Source organism: Agelaius phoeniceus, chromosome 2 (genome assembly GCF_051311805.1).
Source record: "Agelaius phoeniceus isolate bAgePho1 chromosome 2, bAgePho1.hap1, whole genome shotgun sequence".
NCBI classification, from domain to species: Eukaryota; Metazoa; Chordata; class Aves; order Passeriformes; family Icteridae; genus Agelaius; species Agelaius phoeniceus.
In genome coordinates this window covers 90,628,323-90,647,370 of record NC_135266.1, presented here as the reverse complement: position 1 = coordinate 90,647,370, position 19,048 = coordinate 90,628,323, and the positions used below count along the sequence as shown (strand labels likewise).

General features: G+C 41.3%; 1 protein-coding gene across 2 annotated transcripts; it reads left to right on the top strand.

Annotated features, from left to right (window-relative positions):
- The first annotated feature begins 1,801 nt into the window (after nucleotides 1–1,801).
- Nucleotides 1,802–12,942, top strand: CD86 (CD86 molecule). Of its 2 annotated transcripts, XM_054627930.2 has the most exons (6): nucleotides 1,802–2,031; nucleotides 2,149–2,198; nucleotides 3,486–3,827; nucleotides 7,859–8,170; nucleotides 10,216–10,356; nucleotides 11,142–12,942. In XM_054627930.2, the coding sequence occupies exons 2-6, from the start codon at nucleotides 2,153–2,155 to the stop codon at nucleotides 11,159–11,161; spliced, it is 861 nt and encodes a 286-aa protein (XP_054483905.1). In that variant the 5' UTR covers nucleotides 1,802–2,031; nucleotides 2,149–2,152; the 3' UTR covers nucleotides 11,162–12,942. The 2 variants fall into 2 exon arrangements, with proteins under 2 accessions (XP_054483905.1, XP_077030350.1); XM_077174235.1 differs by lacking the exons at nucleotides 10,216–10,356; nucleotides 11,142–12,942 and adding an exon at nucleotides 8,991–9,934.
- Nucleotides 12,943–19,048: the final 6,106 nt, after the last annotated feature.

Here is a 19,048-nt window from a genome sequence, read left to right as displayed (position 1 = left end):
GAAAATATAAGGGAGAACTGAGCACAGAATTTGTATTGAATATGCCAAAGAAATAGTGTAAGTAACCCACAGTGATACTGTGTAATTCCCCTTCCTCCCTTCAGTCTTCTGGACACTGGTTCCAAGGATTTGCATTTGTTGGTTAAAGGCATTTTATAAAAAAGGGGAAGTAAAGCTCTTTGCAGCACTGAAGTTGTAGCAGCCTGAATAATGATTCAGCAATTCTCTATAAAGCAGCTCCCATGAGAGAAGCATCAATTCCCCTCTGCTGGGAAGGTGAGTGTACACCCCTCTGCAGATTCACAGGATGCTTCTTCATGTCAGCACCCCCAGCAATGTGCCTTCTCCTGGAAGATGGCAGCCAGGAATACATGTAGGAACTTTGAGGATTTCTGTCCTCACAGCTCCAAATCCAAACCATAAAGAAAGGCATGCAATGCTATTTGGTATTTTTCCCTGGGTTTTTTTCTCTCTCACTCTCATTTTCAGTTCTGGTTTTGCTCTTTGCTTCTGTGAGACAGTCATTGCAAAACATGCAGAACACGCTCTCCCCTTATGTCAGTAGTTGCTGAAATGCTTTAATTTCTCCTCTTACACACCTGCACTGAATCAAAAAAAATAGAGCTATCCTTTATTTTTCACTTGACTGAAAGCTAAAATTCTTATTTACAGGATGGAAATATGACTGCTGCAAAGCAGTTTCTGTCATTTTCAGTGGCTTGGCACAGGCATTTTTACTTCGGCAGTCAGTTGTCTGATTTAGTTCAGTGGGGCCCAGCTTGGAGGGGAAAATCCCTTGATAAAAGTTTACCATGCAATTGGGTGGCTGGAGCAGAAAAAGAATGACCTCTGTCTATGACAATGGATTCTGCATGAGCACTCCCTCCCCTCCCGCCTCTCTTGCTATGACAGGTGGATCAAAAGAAAGTTATCCATATCCTCCAAGCCATGTGGACTTCTTTCTCTTCTTTCCTAAGAAAAGGTAGGACGAAGTTGGAAAAAATACCCTTGTCAGTCCTGTACATTACAGCACACTCACAAAACATATGTTGGTGGACTGAGGGGAATTCTGTATTAAACAGAAGAAGACACCAGAGACCTGGGGTAAAGGTAAAGACCCAAGTGTACCAGCCTAAAATAAAACATGACAAAAAATGGGAAACCATCCATCAGGAAAGCATACTGCTAGTGAGGACAGCAGACAGAGAGATCTCACTGGTTTTAGGTAGTATGAAAGCTGGAAAGTTTTACATCTGCTCATGCAAAGTGATTTCTTTGGAGCTGTTTGAAGGAGGAGAGTGAAAGTTTTGGTAAGGGCAGTATGGAGGTTTCTCCCAAATATATGGAAAAGGCACACAAAAGCCACAAAGGTGCTGCTAAAATGCAAAATAGCAAACACAGACTGGAGGCAGGTGCCACTCTCAGGTTGCGTGGGAATGAAATTTGGCTGTTTACCGGGACTATGGGTCCTTACACCACATGAACCCAAGCAGCCAGAGAGGTGCTTTGCTTAGGAGACAAAATATAGGGTTTTTTTATTGTTTTCGAAAGAGAAACTAATTTTTTCTTTACCGAGAACTATGTGCTGTTTAGCATCAGCCCTCTGTATCATATATCATAAGATTTCTCTGTTATCCTTTGTTGTTCAGGATAGGTTCCTGTTCCTGTCACAAAACTGAAGGTCACACACTTCATCACTTCTGGTAGCTGACATCACCGAGATGTCTCCCCCACCTCTTCCTTCTTCATCACACTCTCCTCCCCCTCTACTTTCAATTCCCCATCTTCTTCCCCACACTGCCAGGCCAAGCATGCTCCCCATTCCTCTTTCCTCCGCTCCAGGCATTTTGGGTACTTGTCCTGCCCTTTGGACCTCAGGGACTCTGTGTTCCTCCCATGGCATACACAGTCTGCAGTAATCTTGCACATCATCACCTTTTCTGTAAACCAGAGATCTGCCAAAGCATGCTAGTTGTGGTTGCTAAAGGCTGGGAAACACACAGAATCCCTTGCACCAATCTATAGAAAAAGGTGAGATTAACTTTCTCAATACTCTCTCTTGCTAAAACTTCTTGTTTTACCACTTCTTTGGGAGTACTGGAATGTTTTCAACCTCTAACATATTTCTTTCTTTCCCTCTTCTTACAGTGTCATGGAGGCCTGCATATTCTTCCTTTGTGCTATGATATTTCTCCCAGGTAAAAGGCACATTTTTAATTTTTAAAACTATTTTGATTGTTTGTGTCCTACTATGTGATACTTTCTCATCCACTAAGAAGCTCATTCCTTAGTAGTATTAATCACTTCCATTGCACAATCAAGGTCATATAGCCCATGTGACATGTATTTAAATTGTGTGCAGGGACTCTATAAAATATATATAGTAAGTACTTCCTCTCTTCAACTTTATATCTTTACATTACACTTATTTCATGTTGCTCCTAAATTCCCAATTTAAATCTGTCTTTAAAATGTGCGTGTATCACCTCTGTGCATTATAGAGAAGAGTGGTACTAAACCGAAAACTGGCAGTCTGATATGGGACAACTGGAGTTTGAGGCAGCCACAGAGATCATTTTGTAGTCTTGTGCTCTGGAAGAACAGTCAAAACTTTGCACCAGGAGAGAGACTGTAAATCATCTTCTCCTTTTGAACATAGCAGAGATGTTTGTATCTTCTGGGACAGAGGGCTGCATTTCTTATTCCAAGAAAACACAGTCCCCCAGACCACTACTCATAATAGACATATGCACAGGAGAAAGCAGGAGAAAAATCATCCCTTCTGTAGTGCAGTTCTTCCCTTCTTTGCATGAAGGCATAATTGTGTTTATTGACCATTTCTGTTAACAAGATCAGCAGCAGAACAGTTAAATCTGACATTTACTCTGTCATTAAATTCTAAATTAATTACAGAACAGTTAAATCTGACATTTAATTTGTCATTAAACTTTAGATTAATTCTTCATTGAGATTGAAAGTATTCACCTGTTTCTGACCTTCTGCTCATGCATTCCCTAGACACTCACACTTACCACACAGTGTGTACTTCACAGTTTCTTCAAAAATTTAATGCGTTGTTATTTTCTTAGGAGAATTAACTCAACTTTTTAAACAGAAATTGTGCATCTATCTTCTTTGTGGCAGAACCTCATTACACTCAGGATGCTGCGAGCAAGAATTGTTTGAATCTTTGGCCTGGAGATAAGTCTTCTAAAATATAGATGCTCATGATCTCTGTGTGGTAGGCCTTCTTTGGAAAGTAAAATATGGGAAGAAAAATAAGAAATAGTTTTATGACCTGAACTCGTCATGACTAAATGAGTTAGTTTGAACCACTACTGTGTCCTGTCATACCTAGTGGGATAATTTGTGTCTAAATGTTGGTGGTTTTATTCCCACTGTTGTTAAGTGTTGGATCTCTGAGTGCAACTTGATATTCTTTTGCAGCTGGTGGAAATCTTGATTTTTCTCTCTCTCTGTCTAAGGTATTGCTGCCAGTGTGCATCCGGTGAAGGCATTTCTCCATCACACTGTACACCTATCCTGCTATTTTCCAAACTCTCAGGAAATTGATGTGAAGAATTTAATAATCTTTTGGCAAAAAGACAGTAAAGTGGTGCACGAAGTATATCATGGCCAAGAAAAGCATGAGAACCTTAGTCCTGAATATATAAATCGCACCAAGGTGGACATGGACAAATGGACCTTGCAGTTGTTAAATGCAGGAGTTGAGGACGAGGGACGCTATCAGTGTATTATTATGCAAAAAACCCCTGAACAACCAAAAATGGTCATACACCAATCTGAGTGGTCACTGCACATCATTGGTAAGTAATCTCTTCCCATTGCCATCTGGTCTGTGGGATTCTCTGTGATTTTGTTCAGTCCAGAAATATGGGTCCTGTCTCCAAGCCCCTGAAATTGTGCCTGTTCTGGAGCAGAATATCTAAAGATGGATAAGAGACTTGCTTCCTGCAAGTTTTATGGCTTTTAGGACTCTGGAAAATAAACTTGTTTATTTGCATCTGACAAACTACCTTCTATTAAAAGTAGCAGTAGTTATCCAACCTTATCAACACTGGTGGCAAATTAGAATTGAAACATAGCAAGATCTCTGCAAGCACACAGGCTATTTTACGATCATATAAATCACAGGGAAAATAAAGAAAAAACAGCCCACATGGAGGAGTAGAAATTCATATGTTCAGCTAAAGGAAGGCAGAAAATACCTCTGAAGAAAATTATATACATACACTGGTGAGATACCACCTGATTTTTCTGCATCAGAGAATTTTTTCTAATCAGAGGAAAAGGCAGTAAATCTTTTAACAGGGAGATGGGAGTGAGGCACCAATGTTTTCTTCACATTTTCTAATATTTTTTAAATTCCTAATATATAATGTTTCTCTATTTTAAACTATTCTGTTAGTAGCCTTTATCTGTATGCCTGTGTTCTGTCTTCCACTGTGATAGTACTAGTCATTAATAAGGCAGCTTCTAACTTGCACTGGTGTTTTCAGGCTTCAGCATACTACTTTAAAAGAGAACAGGCCAAGTGTAACAGCAGCCAAAAACAGGGTACCAGGACAATTGACCCTATTTAGCTTTGTGCTACTAGCAAGTGTTCCCTTGTTCCACAGACAGAAAATGTAGATTGTTAATTTTGATTCTCCCAGGATCTACTAGAGAGGCATTTTCAGTGGCATTTCGGAACTCAGAAACTCACAATGTGCACTTAGTATCAAGGCCCTTGCTTTAAGATGTGTAGCATCAAGTGCTCAATCAATTCAAACAGTTGAATCAGTTATCAGTTTACCCAAAATCTGAGCAAGATGTTACAGATATCTCACTCTTAGGACTAAAAGTCTCCTACACCTTTTAAGGTTTAGCTTAGGAAGACAGTTTTAACAATGTGCTGTTGACTTCCTTCCAAATTACTCTCTGTTCAATAAACTCACAAAGGAAGGAGCAGTATAAAACCATATTTTAAAAAAACTCAAGCCCTTCAAAATAATTAGATGAAAAATGCAAATATTGAAATGTACCTGTGCTTACACGCTGCTTTTTAATTAGAATCTCATATCATACAGGGAGGGATTTTTGTAGTTTGGCATGTGACACTTAAAATGGGCATGAGAACACCTGAGGGCTGTACAAGAATGACAGGGGAGTCACACAAAGCTGTCTGGATCACTTGGTGACAAAGCATTCAGAAATAATGCAGTACCTTCGAATACAATTTAAACATGTCATTTTTATGTATTACATCAGTACAATATATAGATAGCATGAAACTGTGTCAGGAGAGGTTTAGGTTGGAGAACAGGAAAAGGTTTTTCACCCTGTGGGTGGGAGGTCAGGCACTGACAAGTTCCCCAGGGAAGTGGTCACAGCACTAAGCTTGAGAGAGTTCAAGAACAGTTTAGCCAATGCTCTCAGGCACATGGTTGTGACTCTTGGGCATCCTTTGTGGGGCCAGGGGCCGGACTTGATGATCTTTGTTGGTCCCTTCTAACTCAAGAAATTCTAGGATTCTATATATATGTTAGATGTATTTCATACAGCCATGATGACTAATATAAAAACAGACTCAGATCCTTCTCCAGAAAAAGAAGGAAGATTTCACAGTGGAAAACTTTGGCTCTTAAAAATGCAAGGTAGGGACCATGCCGACAAGCAGCTTAACTGGAAAATCTGCTATTGTGGCATGTCTGCAGTGCTTCCTCTGGATAGATCAATAAGGGAAGTAGGTGAGACTAGGGAAGCTGTTTCAAAATATGCACTATTCAGAGCATTGAGACTGAAATGATGTCACAAGAGAGACTTACAGTTGCTCATTTTAAAGGGGATGTTGAAAAACTGAAAAGTGTGAAAAAAGCCCTAGTAGAGTTATCTGAATATTGGAAAAAATACAGTCAACTAGAAACATTAAAACAACAATCTTACAACCTTATAACACAGAATAATCAGAAGAGTTTTGTTTCCAGAATGTGAGAACCTGAAATACATGTGAAATGCTGCATATTAAAAGAAAAAAAAGAAAAAAAAAGTATTATTCTGCGACAGTCAGTGTCTGGAAGGAAGTAAGGCAGATGGTCACTTAAGAAAATAGAACAAAAGCAAAGTGATTAAGCCATTGACAAAAATATTAAGGGCTTGATGGACTGCTGTCTCTTGAGTTATTTAAGCTAATCCCAAAGTTTTTTTGGAAGACACTATCATTAAATACAAAAGACTTCTGAAATGTACTTTTCTATTAACAAACATAAACCTCATATATGTAGCCCACACCCTGAATGCACCCAGCATCACTTTTCAGTAAATTGAGGTTCCAGAAACTATAAAAGAGAAGTGCAACCTATATTCCACTATTTTCACTTGCTTACTGTCAATAAGATTGAAGCCCTTAAATCACTTGGATGTTGTGGCAAGTTTCATAGCCGTGGATTGCATTCTTGCTATCCCTATAAAATACCAAGGAGAGAATAAATACTCCAGACCAAAGGTCTGACAGCAGTCAGCAAAGCAAGTCAGACCTTGAGCTTTTCTGAAGGACAACTTAACTAAATTTTGAGGTATAGAAAATGGGAGCCTTTTTCCATTTTGAATTCATATCCATAGACTCTCTTGGGGGGATTTAAGTGACTAAGCTAAATCCTATGCATTGTGTATTAGGATAGAGAAAATAAAAGCAGCATCATGTATCTTCATTCATCCATATTAACAATCCTCTAGGGCAAGGATTAGATCCTTGTTCCAACACATTGAGTGTGTGTGCAGAAGAGTGAGACCCTCTTAAGACTCACATTTTTCTAAGAACCCTTTTACCTTCTCCAATATTTCTGCACATTGTCTTTAGTCCCATTGGCCCTAAAAAAATGAAGCATTTGCAATGAAATCTTAAGTCTACTTCTCAGGATTTGTTTCTGACTTTTTGGGAGGTTCTCTGGGGTTTTTTTAACTTGCTATGTGCCAACTTAGTGGTCAGTATTATGTTAACATTCTCTCTTTCTCCTTTTCCATTATAGTCTATTATTTTTACTATAAACCTCTGACCAAACAAATCCTGGTTGAGTATATGTAGATTAATTAAGAGAGGGTATTGGTTAAAAGCTGCTATTTATCATTCACATTTTATGTTTAAATAGTTCTTCCCATTCCTGTTTCACTATTTCTTGCATGGGAAACTTGGCTTTTTAAAGCAACAGGTGTGTTTTTCATTTATGATGAGTGAGTGACACAAAATAAAAAATCCTTATGCTATAGTCAATTCCATCAGAAAAGCTAAGCTAAGGGAACCCTACCACAAAGTGATGATGAATTATATGCTGCAAAATGTTTACTTACAATACTGACAGACACCAGGGACATTTCTACTTAAACAGCACTGAACTTTGAACTTACCCCATCTGGATTCTCTCAGATTATTTCTATTTTTACATTTCCCAGTTAGAAGTTTGTGGGTTTCCCCTTACCCATTCAGGATGCCAAAGGTAGGGAACATTGTGGTCCTTTCCCATTTTCTGCTTAAGCCCTTATTTGTTAGCAGGCCAGGTTTCATTTTTCTGAGGTATTAATATGTCTTAAAGAGGTGAGAGAGACAGAGGCCCATTGTCTGACTGATCAGACTTGCATCCTTGAAACACCCTGAGAACAAGAAGCAGCAAGTCTTCATACACACCAAAAAAAAAATGCCATACAAATCCCTTCTTGGAATGCCCATTGTCTTCCTGAAGAAAAGTGTTTAGACTTGTTGTTGCCTGAAAATCTTAAATAACTTAAATCTTAAATAACTGGCAGAGACTGTCACAAATGTGGCGTGGCTGGCTCATGATGCTCTGTCTTTGGTCTATTTCAGCCAACTATAGTCAACCTGAGATAGCAGAACTGCACTCTGGGGAACTAAAGCCCAACGGATATTTGAACCTCACCTGTTCTTCCAGTGGAGGTTATCCAGAGCCCAAGGAGATGACTTGGCTGATTTCACACGAGAACATAACACACAGCAGTACGGCTCACATGGATGTCTCACAGGATGCTGTGACAAAGCTGTACAATGTTACCAGCAAGCTGAACATCCCAGTTCCTACAAGGAGCCCCACTAATATCAGCTGCTTGCTTCGCCTTAGGGAGCAGCTGGGAAGCCTTGTCTCAGTCCCACTGGGCATAGGTGAGTCTCCCTTTGGCCATTCCAATTTCTGCACAGGTAGGAGCCGGTAGTAGTGCAGGACAGCTGATCACAGACAGCAGCATGGTCAAGGCAGGGAATAAACTCTAAGTAGGAGTAGAAGTTGGTTAAAAGGGTTGTGGGTTCTCTATCCTATTCACCGCTGAACTTCCTCTCTTTTCCACATGGGAAATCTTATTACAACAAGGAGAGGGCACAGAGAAGGAATTGCTACACAATCCAGAACACAGCCCTATTGATCCCCTCCCTGGAAGATGCTGCAGTAGCAACAAAGCAACCTAGGAGTCTGGATCAGGCAGCAACCAGTCTCTGGAGGTGACAGCTGTTGGGAGAGGTTGTCACTTCACAGAATCAGAGAACTGGTGAGGTTGGAAGACGCATCTGGAGATAATCTTGTTCAACCACTCTGCTCAAAGTAGGGTCAAAAGGTAGCACAGCACTTTATCCAGTTGAATTTTAAACATCTCCCAGGATAAAGACCCACAACCTCTCTCAGCAAACTTCCAGAGTTTGACTACCCTGATAGTAAAAAAGGGGTCTTTTACTGGTTTAAAGTGCTTGAGCTGCTATTCTTAATCATTCCTTAGAAAGAGGCAGAAGGCTAAACAGAAGAGTTCCATGGACCATATTTGGTTCACAAACTGCCAAATAAACTGTGCTGAGTTTAACTGTAAAGACCATGAAACTTGGACTAATATTAGAAGCATTCCTGGTAGTTTTCATAACATTTGGCAGAATTAAGTGCACATTCCAAAATGACTATCTGGGGATTTTTCATCTCTGAAACTGTGTCTTTTTTCAGACACCTCTTGCAAGAAGAAGCTGGGGACCTGAGTTCCATTATGACTTTACTGATGGATTATCTCAGGGTTCCACATGGCTGATCCTTTCTTTAAACTAAAGCAGTATTTATTTATCTTCTGGACCAGGAAAACTTCTTTTCACATGTTTTTGTTTATAAGCTATGGCACAAGAACATCAAAATAAAGACAATTCCCATTTTGGTCATACTTTCATTTGGCTTGCACATGTGTCTTTTAGACAATGCTGAAGATGGAGAGCTGTGCTTCAATTAACAGGAACAAGGAGCCAAGAGGGAATGGTAGCATTGCAAGAAAACTTACCAGGGCAGTATAAACATGCACCTTATTACTGCAGATGTAAAATAAATTTGCCACTTGTTCTGAAAAAGTTCTACAGTGAAGTTTCCTTAATATAAATTTAGGTAAAGGGTTAAGTTATCAACACCAGATATGGCAAACTGCCTCTGATGTCTTTGCATTCTAGGACTTTCAAATACTCTTAAAATACAATCCAGAAGCCTTCTAATGTTTGTTCATCTCTGCACATCGCTTATTAGTCTTGAAATGGTTATATTAGCTATAATGCTGAATCTTCCTCTTTCCTCTTCAATTCTCTCCTCTCTGGCTTTATGAAAATAGATACCTGACAAACAGTGATGGTGGGTAAGAAACCAGGAACTCCACACAAACGTAAGTTTTGTTTGGCAATAACTGAAGCTCTATCAGCTGCTAACCCTGCCAACCAAAACCTCAAAAACACAAAAACCAGAAATAGAGGGAAAGTCCTTTGAATTCCCTACTACTTTCACATCCCTTACAGCATTTCAGTTGGCTTTGACCATCATTTCCAACAGACACCAAGTAGTAACACGTTCCAGGTTCTTCCAACTTGCATGGTAACACGGAGCAGCATTGGCACAGTAGCTGCCTCATTGGCTATTGCACCAATTAAGTTGCTGATCTTTCACATGTTACCCAAACCTTAGAAAGAATGCTTTGCTTTACTGCTGTTGAAGTGACCAGTAAGACCAGGTAGTTTCACTAGTTATTGGAAAGGGAAATAAAATAATGTGGATAGTGATTTATTGACAATAGCAAAGTAAAAAGGATGCCAAGGGTCTCGACCTAAACTTCTATTTCATGTAACTTTGGGATAGAGTGTTTAAAGTAATTGTCACCAAATTAAATCTTGGCTGTGTGTATCTTCTCTGTTTTCTTATTCAGAGATAAAAGAGAAAGAAATGGAGCAAGCAAAGATAAATTTCTTTGGCCCACTTATAGCTGTGGTTGTAGTGATCATTTCTGCACTTCTTCTGGGTTTTGTGATATTAAAGAAGAAGAGAAATATCTTGTCTACCAACCAGAGTAAGTTACTACTTGTCATTCAGCTCTACCATCCCTCAGGTCACAGGATTTACCCTTTGTAATCATCCCTTTACCTACTTTCAAGCTGCTGACAGAAAGTTAGGTTTCATGTTGGACTTAAGCTAAACTTCCTAGGACAATTTAGTTCCTGTAGCAACTTAGTCAATCCTGCAGTAAGTCAAAGCATCTTTCTCCTGTCTCATCCTGGAATCCACTTCTCCCCTTTTTTGTGCTCTGTGAGACTGTCATGGCACCATCTTACCACCTTTTCCAGTAGTTTCATGCTTTTTTTTTCTGGGTTTGGGGTAGATTTGGCTCTTAAAGTCATTGAACTATATAAATCTTTCTTGCCTATCACTACTATAAGAAAGGTGGAGTTGGGGCAGGGATGAGAGGAACTTACATGAAGTTCACAGAAGGATCTCTGTCATCACAGAGTTAAACATTGCTCCACCACAAGCTGCCCACACACTGGGCTGAAAGAATCATCTTGTACTGGGAACAGAACTTGATCTTGGAATTTCATTTCTCTATTTTGTTGCGAGACTAATTCTCAGCACTCCAGGGTTTATTCAGCATTGAATCATGTTGACATCAAAATCTATTTTCCTTGTAGCAAGAGGGAAATGCATCCCTCAGTCAGTCCTGTTTCCCTATAAAGTCAAGGGTCCTGAGCCCCACCTTGTTCTTTTCTAAAATTCTAAGATAACTGGACATTTACTATCAACTCCTTTACCAGCTCCTATTTTTCACATGTCTGTAAATCACATATTGATCTATTCTAGGTGTCAGTCTAGCAGTCTAGAAGCTATCCAGCTTGAAACTGAGGCCATCAGCCAGACTGCTGACTGGGAACCACCTCTGCATCCAGCAAAGCATGAGGTCCCATGTTTTCAGAGGTTCTGCCAGAACAAGAATCCTCCCCAGAAGCCCTACAGAACAACATGCAACACTTTTGTGTGATGGCTGAAACCTACTGCCCAGAGTTCTCTGCTTTTATTGTTGCTCCAAATAGGTAGTAAATGGTAGTAAATATGATGCTCTGCCTGTCTGCATGACTACCTTTTTGTTGTATCTTTTAATATGCACTGTGACAATGTAAAATCCTGAGAGTCAATGGAGAAAGCAGAGCTGTATGGGTCACAGAATATCTCAGAAATAGAAAGAGTTGAGCCACAATCTGTGAATCATAACCATCACTGCCAACACGATCAGAAGTACGCTATTACCCATAAATCATAGAATCATAGAACCATAGAATAGTAGATTGACTTCGGTTGGAAGGTACCTTGAAGGTCATCTAGTTTCAAGCCTCCTCCCTAACCATGAGCCATAAATGCTTTTGGCAGAGTGACTGTGGCTTTGTACCTGTAACTTTCTTGTAAAGCTTCACATCAGGAAGAGGAACTTTGGGGTATATCCCCACTTTCTGAGAAAAGTCATGGAGTTCCTATCAAGCATTTGAATATAGAAATAATCTAAAGGAAATACTTGCTTTAAAAATAATTTGTGATTAACTTTATTTTTTTTTAATATCATCCAAGCTTAATATACCCAGACAGTTAGTACCTCCACACTTTGTTCCTCTGTTTTCTGACTGAGAGTTGTAAGAGTTGTTCGGGTGCATGCAGGGATAGAAAATGATAGCATGAGGTATCATATGTGTGTATATTTAACCATAAAAAATTCGGCTGAACAGATAACGAAAAAATATTACATAAGTCATGTTCCTTTTTGGTTGACTATGTTCTTAATTTTACTTCAGACCTTGATGATAGAGCAATTCATACACTGTGGTATATTCAGCCATAGGAAGGAGTTTTATCCTTCAGAAAAGATCCTTTGTTTCACTCAAAATGTGTCAGTTCTCCAATCTTGAATGATCTCTGCACTTTATATTCTTCAACAGCACTGACATCTCTCCAGAGGAAGAATGCAGCAGAACTGAGACAAAATTCTTCTGAGATCTTGATTGTGTTTGTTGGTCTGACACTTTCAGAAAGAGCAGGGACATTAGCATCATATTCTTAAGACAAATTTCAGCTCAGAGTTGCAGTCTGGGGACATAAATTTTCTACAGTTGTTGGGTAGAAATATTCTTTTCTGTTAAATGATGAGAGTTGCTAGATTTCACCTCAATTTTTACTCCATTTTCAAGTATGTGAGAGAAATGCATGTCCTTTTGAGTTAGCTAAACTATTTGGGAGTCAGTTTATTAAGCTATTACACTAACATTCAAAATATTTTCATTCAGATTAATATCATCCAAACATTATTAAAAGGTTAAGGTTTTAATTTTTTGTAAAAGTTTATACTTTCTAGCAAACTTATTTAATGACAGATTAAAACATATGTCTTTTTCTGTGTTGCTGTTTTTATTCTCCTTCCATTAAAGCATCTTGTTAGGGAATACCAACATTTGGTGTTCTCAGGGAGGAAACATTTCCAGAATTACGTCTTGGAAGCAAATGAATAAAAAAGGTATTGCTGCAATGACTGAGAATGGCATAACTAGAGGTTTCATATGTTCATTCGTACATATGTACATATGATATGTACATCAGCAGCTGTAACTAGTGGAAAAGGCAACATGGTGGGTTAGGTTTATCCTTTGAAAACTCCTTTCCATCCTTAATTTGTTCCTAATTGGTGAAGTTGTTTGTTTTCTCCCTTGCCATCCCTCTACTTTAGGCTGCCAGCCTCTTTCTATTAACTGCTCAATTTCTCTACCTCCTCTATTCTTTCCCTTAAATCAAGTCTAATTCCTTCCTTCAGGTAAAGATTTAAGGGGAAAACAGCAGATGGGCTTCCGGGAAAATCTTAATTTGTCTCTGTGCATTGAAACATTAATCCTCTGCACTAGCAGGTGTAATGAGCACAGTAGCAAGGCACAGGAAAAGCATGGCTGATGTGCTGGTGTTTTTGTCCTCCATACAAATGCATTCACATTTCCAGGCTATCACCTCACATACTTCATTTCTTTCTTTGGCAGCTTTCAGTCAGTGACTCCATCAATGTGGCAAGCACATGAAAGAGTGTACATCCACTATGTACCACAGCATGGAACAGCTTCACTCAAAACCACCATTCCTTTATTTTTAGGCAGAACATTATGAATTTCAGAAAACAAAGAAATGTTAACAAAGAAATGGCAAAGATGCATCAAATTTGCACCCAATGCTCTAATGTAAAATTTTGTTATCAGACTCAGAGTTGTGATAGATTATTTCAAGTTCACTGATTACCAGCACTAAATCACCAAATAGTTGAGATTGGAATGGATCTAGGGAGTGTGTCAAGCTCAACCCTCCTGCTCAAGCAGGGTCAACCGGAGCAAGTTGCCCAAGTCTATGTCCAGACAGTTTGTGAATATCTCCAAGGAGGGAGACTCCACAGCATATCTGGGCAACCTGGGGCAGGGTTCAGCCTTCACAGTAAAAAGGATTTCCTTCTGAAATGTATTCAGAGAGAGCCTCCTGTGTTTCAGTTTGTGCCTATTGCCTTTGGGCCTGTCACTGGGCACCATTGAAAAGAGTCTGGCTCAGTCTCTTTTGCACCCTCCCTTCAGGGATTTATACACGCTCATGAGATCTCTCTCAGGCTTCTTTTCCCCAGGCTTAGTAGCCCTAATGTACTCAGCCTGTGCTCAGATGAAAGATGCTCCAGTCCTTAAATCATCCTTGCAGTCCTTCACTGGACTCTCTCCAGTATGTCCACGTCTCTCACATGCAGGGAAGCCCAGAACTGGACACAGGATTCCCGATGGTGCCTCACTGGTGCTGATTAGAGGGGCAGGACCACGTGCCTCAGCCTGCTGGCAACGCATTCCCTGATGCAGCCCAGGCACTGTTGGCCGCCTTTGCCACGAGGGCGCACTGCTGCCTCATCTTCAGCTTGTCCATCAGGCCATCCCTGTCCTTTTCAGCTCAGCTGCCTTCCGGATGGATTGCCCCGGCCTGTGCATTTTGGGGGCTATTCCTCCCAAGATGCAGGACTTTAGATTTCCTTAGATTTTTTTTCGGAGGTTCCTCTCTGCTCATTTCCCCAGCCTCTTGAGACCCTTCTGGATGGCCACACAATTGTCTGGGATCCACTCCTCCAAGTCTTTAGTTTAAACTTGGTGAGTGTACACTTGCTCCCAGCATAAAGGTCATTAGCAAAGGTTATTAGCAAAGAGGAAAGTCAGTTAGTTTTACTGAAAATTCCTTAATGCCAGCCAGTGCTACTGCAACAAGCAATATCTCCCTATGGTTAACAAGTGATGGAACAGTGGAGTGTTGCATTTCCAGAATATTCTACAGTTACTTCTGAGGAGATCAATATTAAAAAAGCACCACACAGCAAGTAGGCCTTAGGGCACTTTTTTCTCTTTCAGGTGAATTATTTGCTATTGGAGGTTACACTCAACCAGAAAAATATAATAATTCTATTATAGATATCTATCTATGTTTTGGTTTCAAATTATCTTTCTTCCTTCTTTCCAAACTCAGAAGGCAAAAAGCAAAATTTTATATATATATATATATATATATATATACACAAAATGCTTCTCTACACTGGAATGCCACACTGTCATAAATTCATAACTGATTTCTCCTTGGTTTTTAATCTTCTGCACTAGGAGGACCATAATGCTGGGACAGGGAAGGATTTAAGCAAAACATGTTTTCTGATTTCAGGATGGACTGCCAGAAGGTTTTCAAGACAAAAACTACAGTTAGACAGGAAAGCTGGTGAAAGCTGTGAAAGATGGGAAATGGATGAGGACTGAGAAAGTGTAAGGAGATGAGTGATACACCAGGCTGGCTTGCAACAGGAAGTGCAATGCATCAAGTGCAGAGCAGCTTCACAAACTCCTGGAAAGCTAGGCAAGGCTTGCCACTAGCAAAGAAAGATTCTGCATAGAGGTCCAGAAATTCGGTATATTCTTACAGACATTAACATGTCATACCTCCTCACATACTTGTGAATTTGAGCTTGCAGATATGCAAGCTCAAATTATCCTCCACTTGGTATGTTCTTGATATTGAGACCAGCATATCTTTTGTCCATTGCTTTTGTTAATCTCTTAAAACAAAACAAAAAACAACCTCATGAAAATAATAAAAAAATATGGCCAGCCACGTGCTTCTAATAAGCAGTGCTTATTATTTCAGAAGGGCACAGACCTAGGAAAAAATGGAAACGATGAGTTGAGAGTAGCTCAGACTGCAGTTGCAGACCTATGTGCACAGCTGGTGCACCATGTATATTGCCTGCCCTTTTCCGAAACATGCATTTGATCTAACTTGTACAGGTTTTAAAATGGGACTATGATATAGAAACAATGGAGAGATCTTACTTCTTTACCTTGCACTGTTAAATGCACTACCATACCCAGAAACTTAAGTCATATTTTCTAAAAAGGTAAAATATTAGAATTGGAGAAGTGAAAAAAGATGATTAGGTCTCTAGAAAGCATATTTACAATGTGGAGTTTGTGGAGTTCAACCTATGCAGGTGATGAAGAAAATGGAGAAAGTACCTGATTAATCTGTCCAGTGCAAAAACACTTTAAATGACTGATTAAATAAGGAAGGTGTGAAAGATCCTTCCTACCAAGTGACTCTTACTGGGGAGCCCAGAACTGGACACAGTACTACAGGTGTGGCCTCACCAGTGCTGAGTGGGGGAAGGATACCCCTCCTAACCCGGTCCAGGACACCATTAGCTTTCTTTGTCACTTTGTACAGCTTGGGGTCCACCAGAACTATTTCTGCAAAGCTGCTTTCCAGCTTGTCATCTGCCAGCATGTGCTGCTGCGTGGAAAGGAGACAAAGAAGTGGAGATGAAAGAGTCAGAATAATCAGGTTTCTTGAACGTTTATGGAACATCAAGAATATATTACATTTGTAATGTGGAATAGAAAGGGACTCATTTAACAAAATATGAGGGGGAAAACAAATTATGACACCTAGCAAGAGATTCTGTGTGGAAAGAAAAACCAAGACAAAGCCAAGGAAAGAAAAAAAGATGCTCGGTATCCTATTCCTTTATCACTGGATAGTTTCTTGAAAGAATTATGAGAACCACAGCTTCTATTTCTCAAGTTGCCTATGGCAACAGAGCATATTGTGAACAAGGTAGAAGCCTTTCCTAGTAGATCAGACATCCAGAAGCAGAAGATCTTAAAACTACAAGATCTTCTTTCTTCAGAGTTTTTTTCTTTCTGTGTCTGAAATAATGTGCAAGACCTGCTGTCCAATTAACTGTTTGGAGAGTGACACAGCTGAGGCTGCATTGGATCGGATTGGATTGGATTGGATTGGATTGGATTGGCTGAAACTGGCAGAATTATGCTGAGGGATAACAACAGGTCGCATGGCCAGTCATTTTTGTCCAGCTGTATTGGAAAAGACGATTTAAAATAATGAACCTCTCAGTAACAACTTATTCCTTCATCTGCTTTAATTCAATCAGAGTAAAAGCTTATACTTAAAAGGCGAAGCTATTGCTTAAGAACTTTGAAATCATGGCAAAGCAGGCTAGAAGTGCTTGGGAGTGAAAACTATTTTGCAGACCTAAGCCTTTATAGAAATTCAATTAGACTTTTAAGAAGGTGGTTTTTTGGTTTTTTTAATCAGGTCAGTGGTTAAGTCCCTCAATATTATGTATGCACCCAGAGCAGAAAGTGTATAAAAAACAACTCAGTACAGGAACATAGAAGTTTTATCAATGAAAATACAAAAATGCTTGATCAGCGTAGCACACTGAAACATCAAACCCCAGCTTCCCCTAAAGAGATGCAAAGCAGCTGATTGATCCCAGAACACAGAGTTAGGAACCATGGCATCTACTTATCGTCTCGTATCAGTTTTACGACTCCTAAGCTTCCTCTCACTGGCAAAGAGTGAGTGGAAATCTGCATTCAAGGGTATCCACATCCCTGACACCACTCAACAGAGGCATTTCAGTGCTGGCTGTATCTGCCCGCTCTAAAGCCCAGCACAAACACCTGCAGTGGCTGTACACCACAGAGGGAAAACATTGTTGTCTTATGATGACGGTGCCCAGTCAGGCCATTGGGCTTGGGTCTTTATTTCACCTTTCTCCTCCTTTTTCCTTCCAGCAGCCCCCACAGACCCCGAGTAGGCCTGGCCCCCGCTCCCCAGACTCCCTGTGGCAAGGAGCACGGTTTGAACTGACATCACGGGACCCTTTGGGTTCCACTTCAATTTCACTTGAAGTCCACATCGATTTTATTCCTTAAAAGCCGAGGCTGCGGCGCCGGCACCGCGGGCTGGGGCGCGAGGTCCCCCTGCCGGCTCCGGAGGCCGCTCCCTCGGCCCGGTGGCCCTGGGGCCGCGCGGGGGCTGAGAGGGGCTGAGAGGGGCCTGTGAGGGGCCTGTGAGGGGACTGTGCAGGACTGTGAGATGGCTATGAGGGGGCTGTGGGGAGCTGGAGGGGGCTCTGAGGAGCTCTGAGGGGCTGAGAGGCTGTGAGGGGCTGTGAGAGGCTGTGAGGGGGCTGTGAGGGGGCTCTAAGAGGCTGTGAGGGGCTGTGAGGGGCTGAGAGGGTGTGAGGGGGCTGTGAGGAGGCTCTAAGAGTCTGTGAAAGGCTGTGAGGGGGCTGTGAGGGGCTGAGAGGTGTTGTGCAGGGCTGTGAGAGGTTGTGAGGGGTTGAGAGGCTGTGAGGGGCTGTGAGGAGGCTGTAAGAGGCTGTGAGGGGCTGTGAGGTGTTGTGTGGGGCTGTGAGAGGTTGTGAGGGGCTGTGAGTGTCTGAGAGGCTGTGAGGGGCTGTGCATTGTTGTGCGGGGGCTGCCGTCAGGGCGTGCTGAGGGAGAGCTGTAGGGTCACAGCGCCAAGGGCTGGAAGCGATGCCAGGAGGGCTCCAGTCCCCCTCATACTCCCAATGGGGTCAGCGATGAGGCTGGACTGGGCTGCCCAGGGCTGTGTCCTGCCAGGTCCTGTAAATAGAAACACAGAATCACAGAATCCATAAGGTTGGAAAAGCCCTCCCAGATCACCAAGTCCAACCTTTGACCGAACACCACTACATCAACCAGATCAGAGCACTATGTGCCACATCCAGTCTTTCCTTAAACGCCTCCAGGGACGGTGACTCCACCACATCCCTGGGCAGGCCATCCCAATGTTTAAATCACCCTTTTTGGGAAGAAATTCCTCCTGATGTCCAACCTAAACCAGTCGTGGTACAGCTTGAGTCTTCATCCTCTCCTGTCACTAGCTGCCTGGGAGAAGAGGCCAACACCACATATGGCTACAACCTCCTTTCAAGCAGTTGCAGATACCAGTAAGATCTCCCCTGAGACCTCTTTTTTTCCAGCTAAACACCCTCTGCTCCCTTAGCCACTCTTCATAGGACTGACTTGCCTGATCCTACCACAGATTTTTGCCCTTCTCTGCACTCAAGGATAGAAATGGAACACCCTTCCACAAGTACTTGTTTGCTCTGCTGCTTGAGTGTTGTAGAGAAAAATTTTTACCTCACACCAAGCCTGAGCTGCTCTTCTTTCAGTTTCTGACTGCCATCTCTGATCCTCTCACCATGCACCACTGCGAACAACCTGACTCCACCTTCTCAATAACCTCCTTGTGGTTGTTGGAAGGATGTGATTTGGTATTTCTTCTCCAGGACAAACAGAGGGAGCTCCCTTGGCCTCTCCTCACAGTGTAAGTGCTCCAGTCCCATC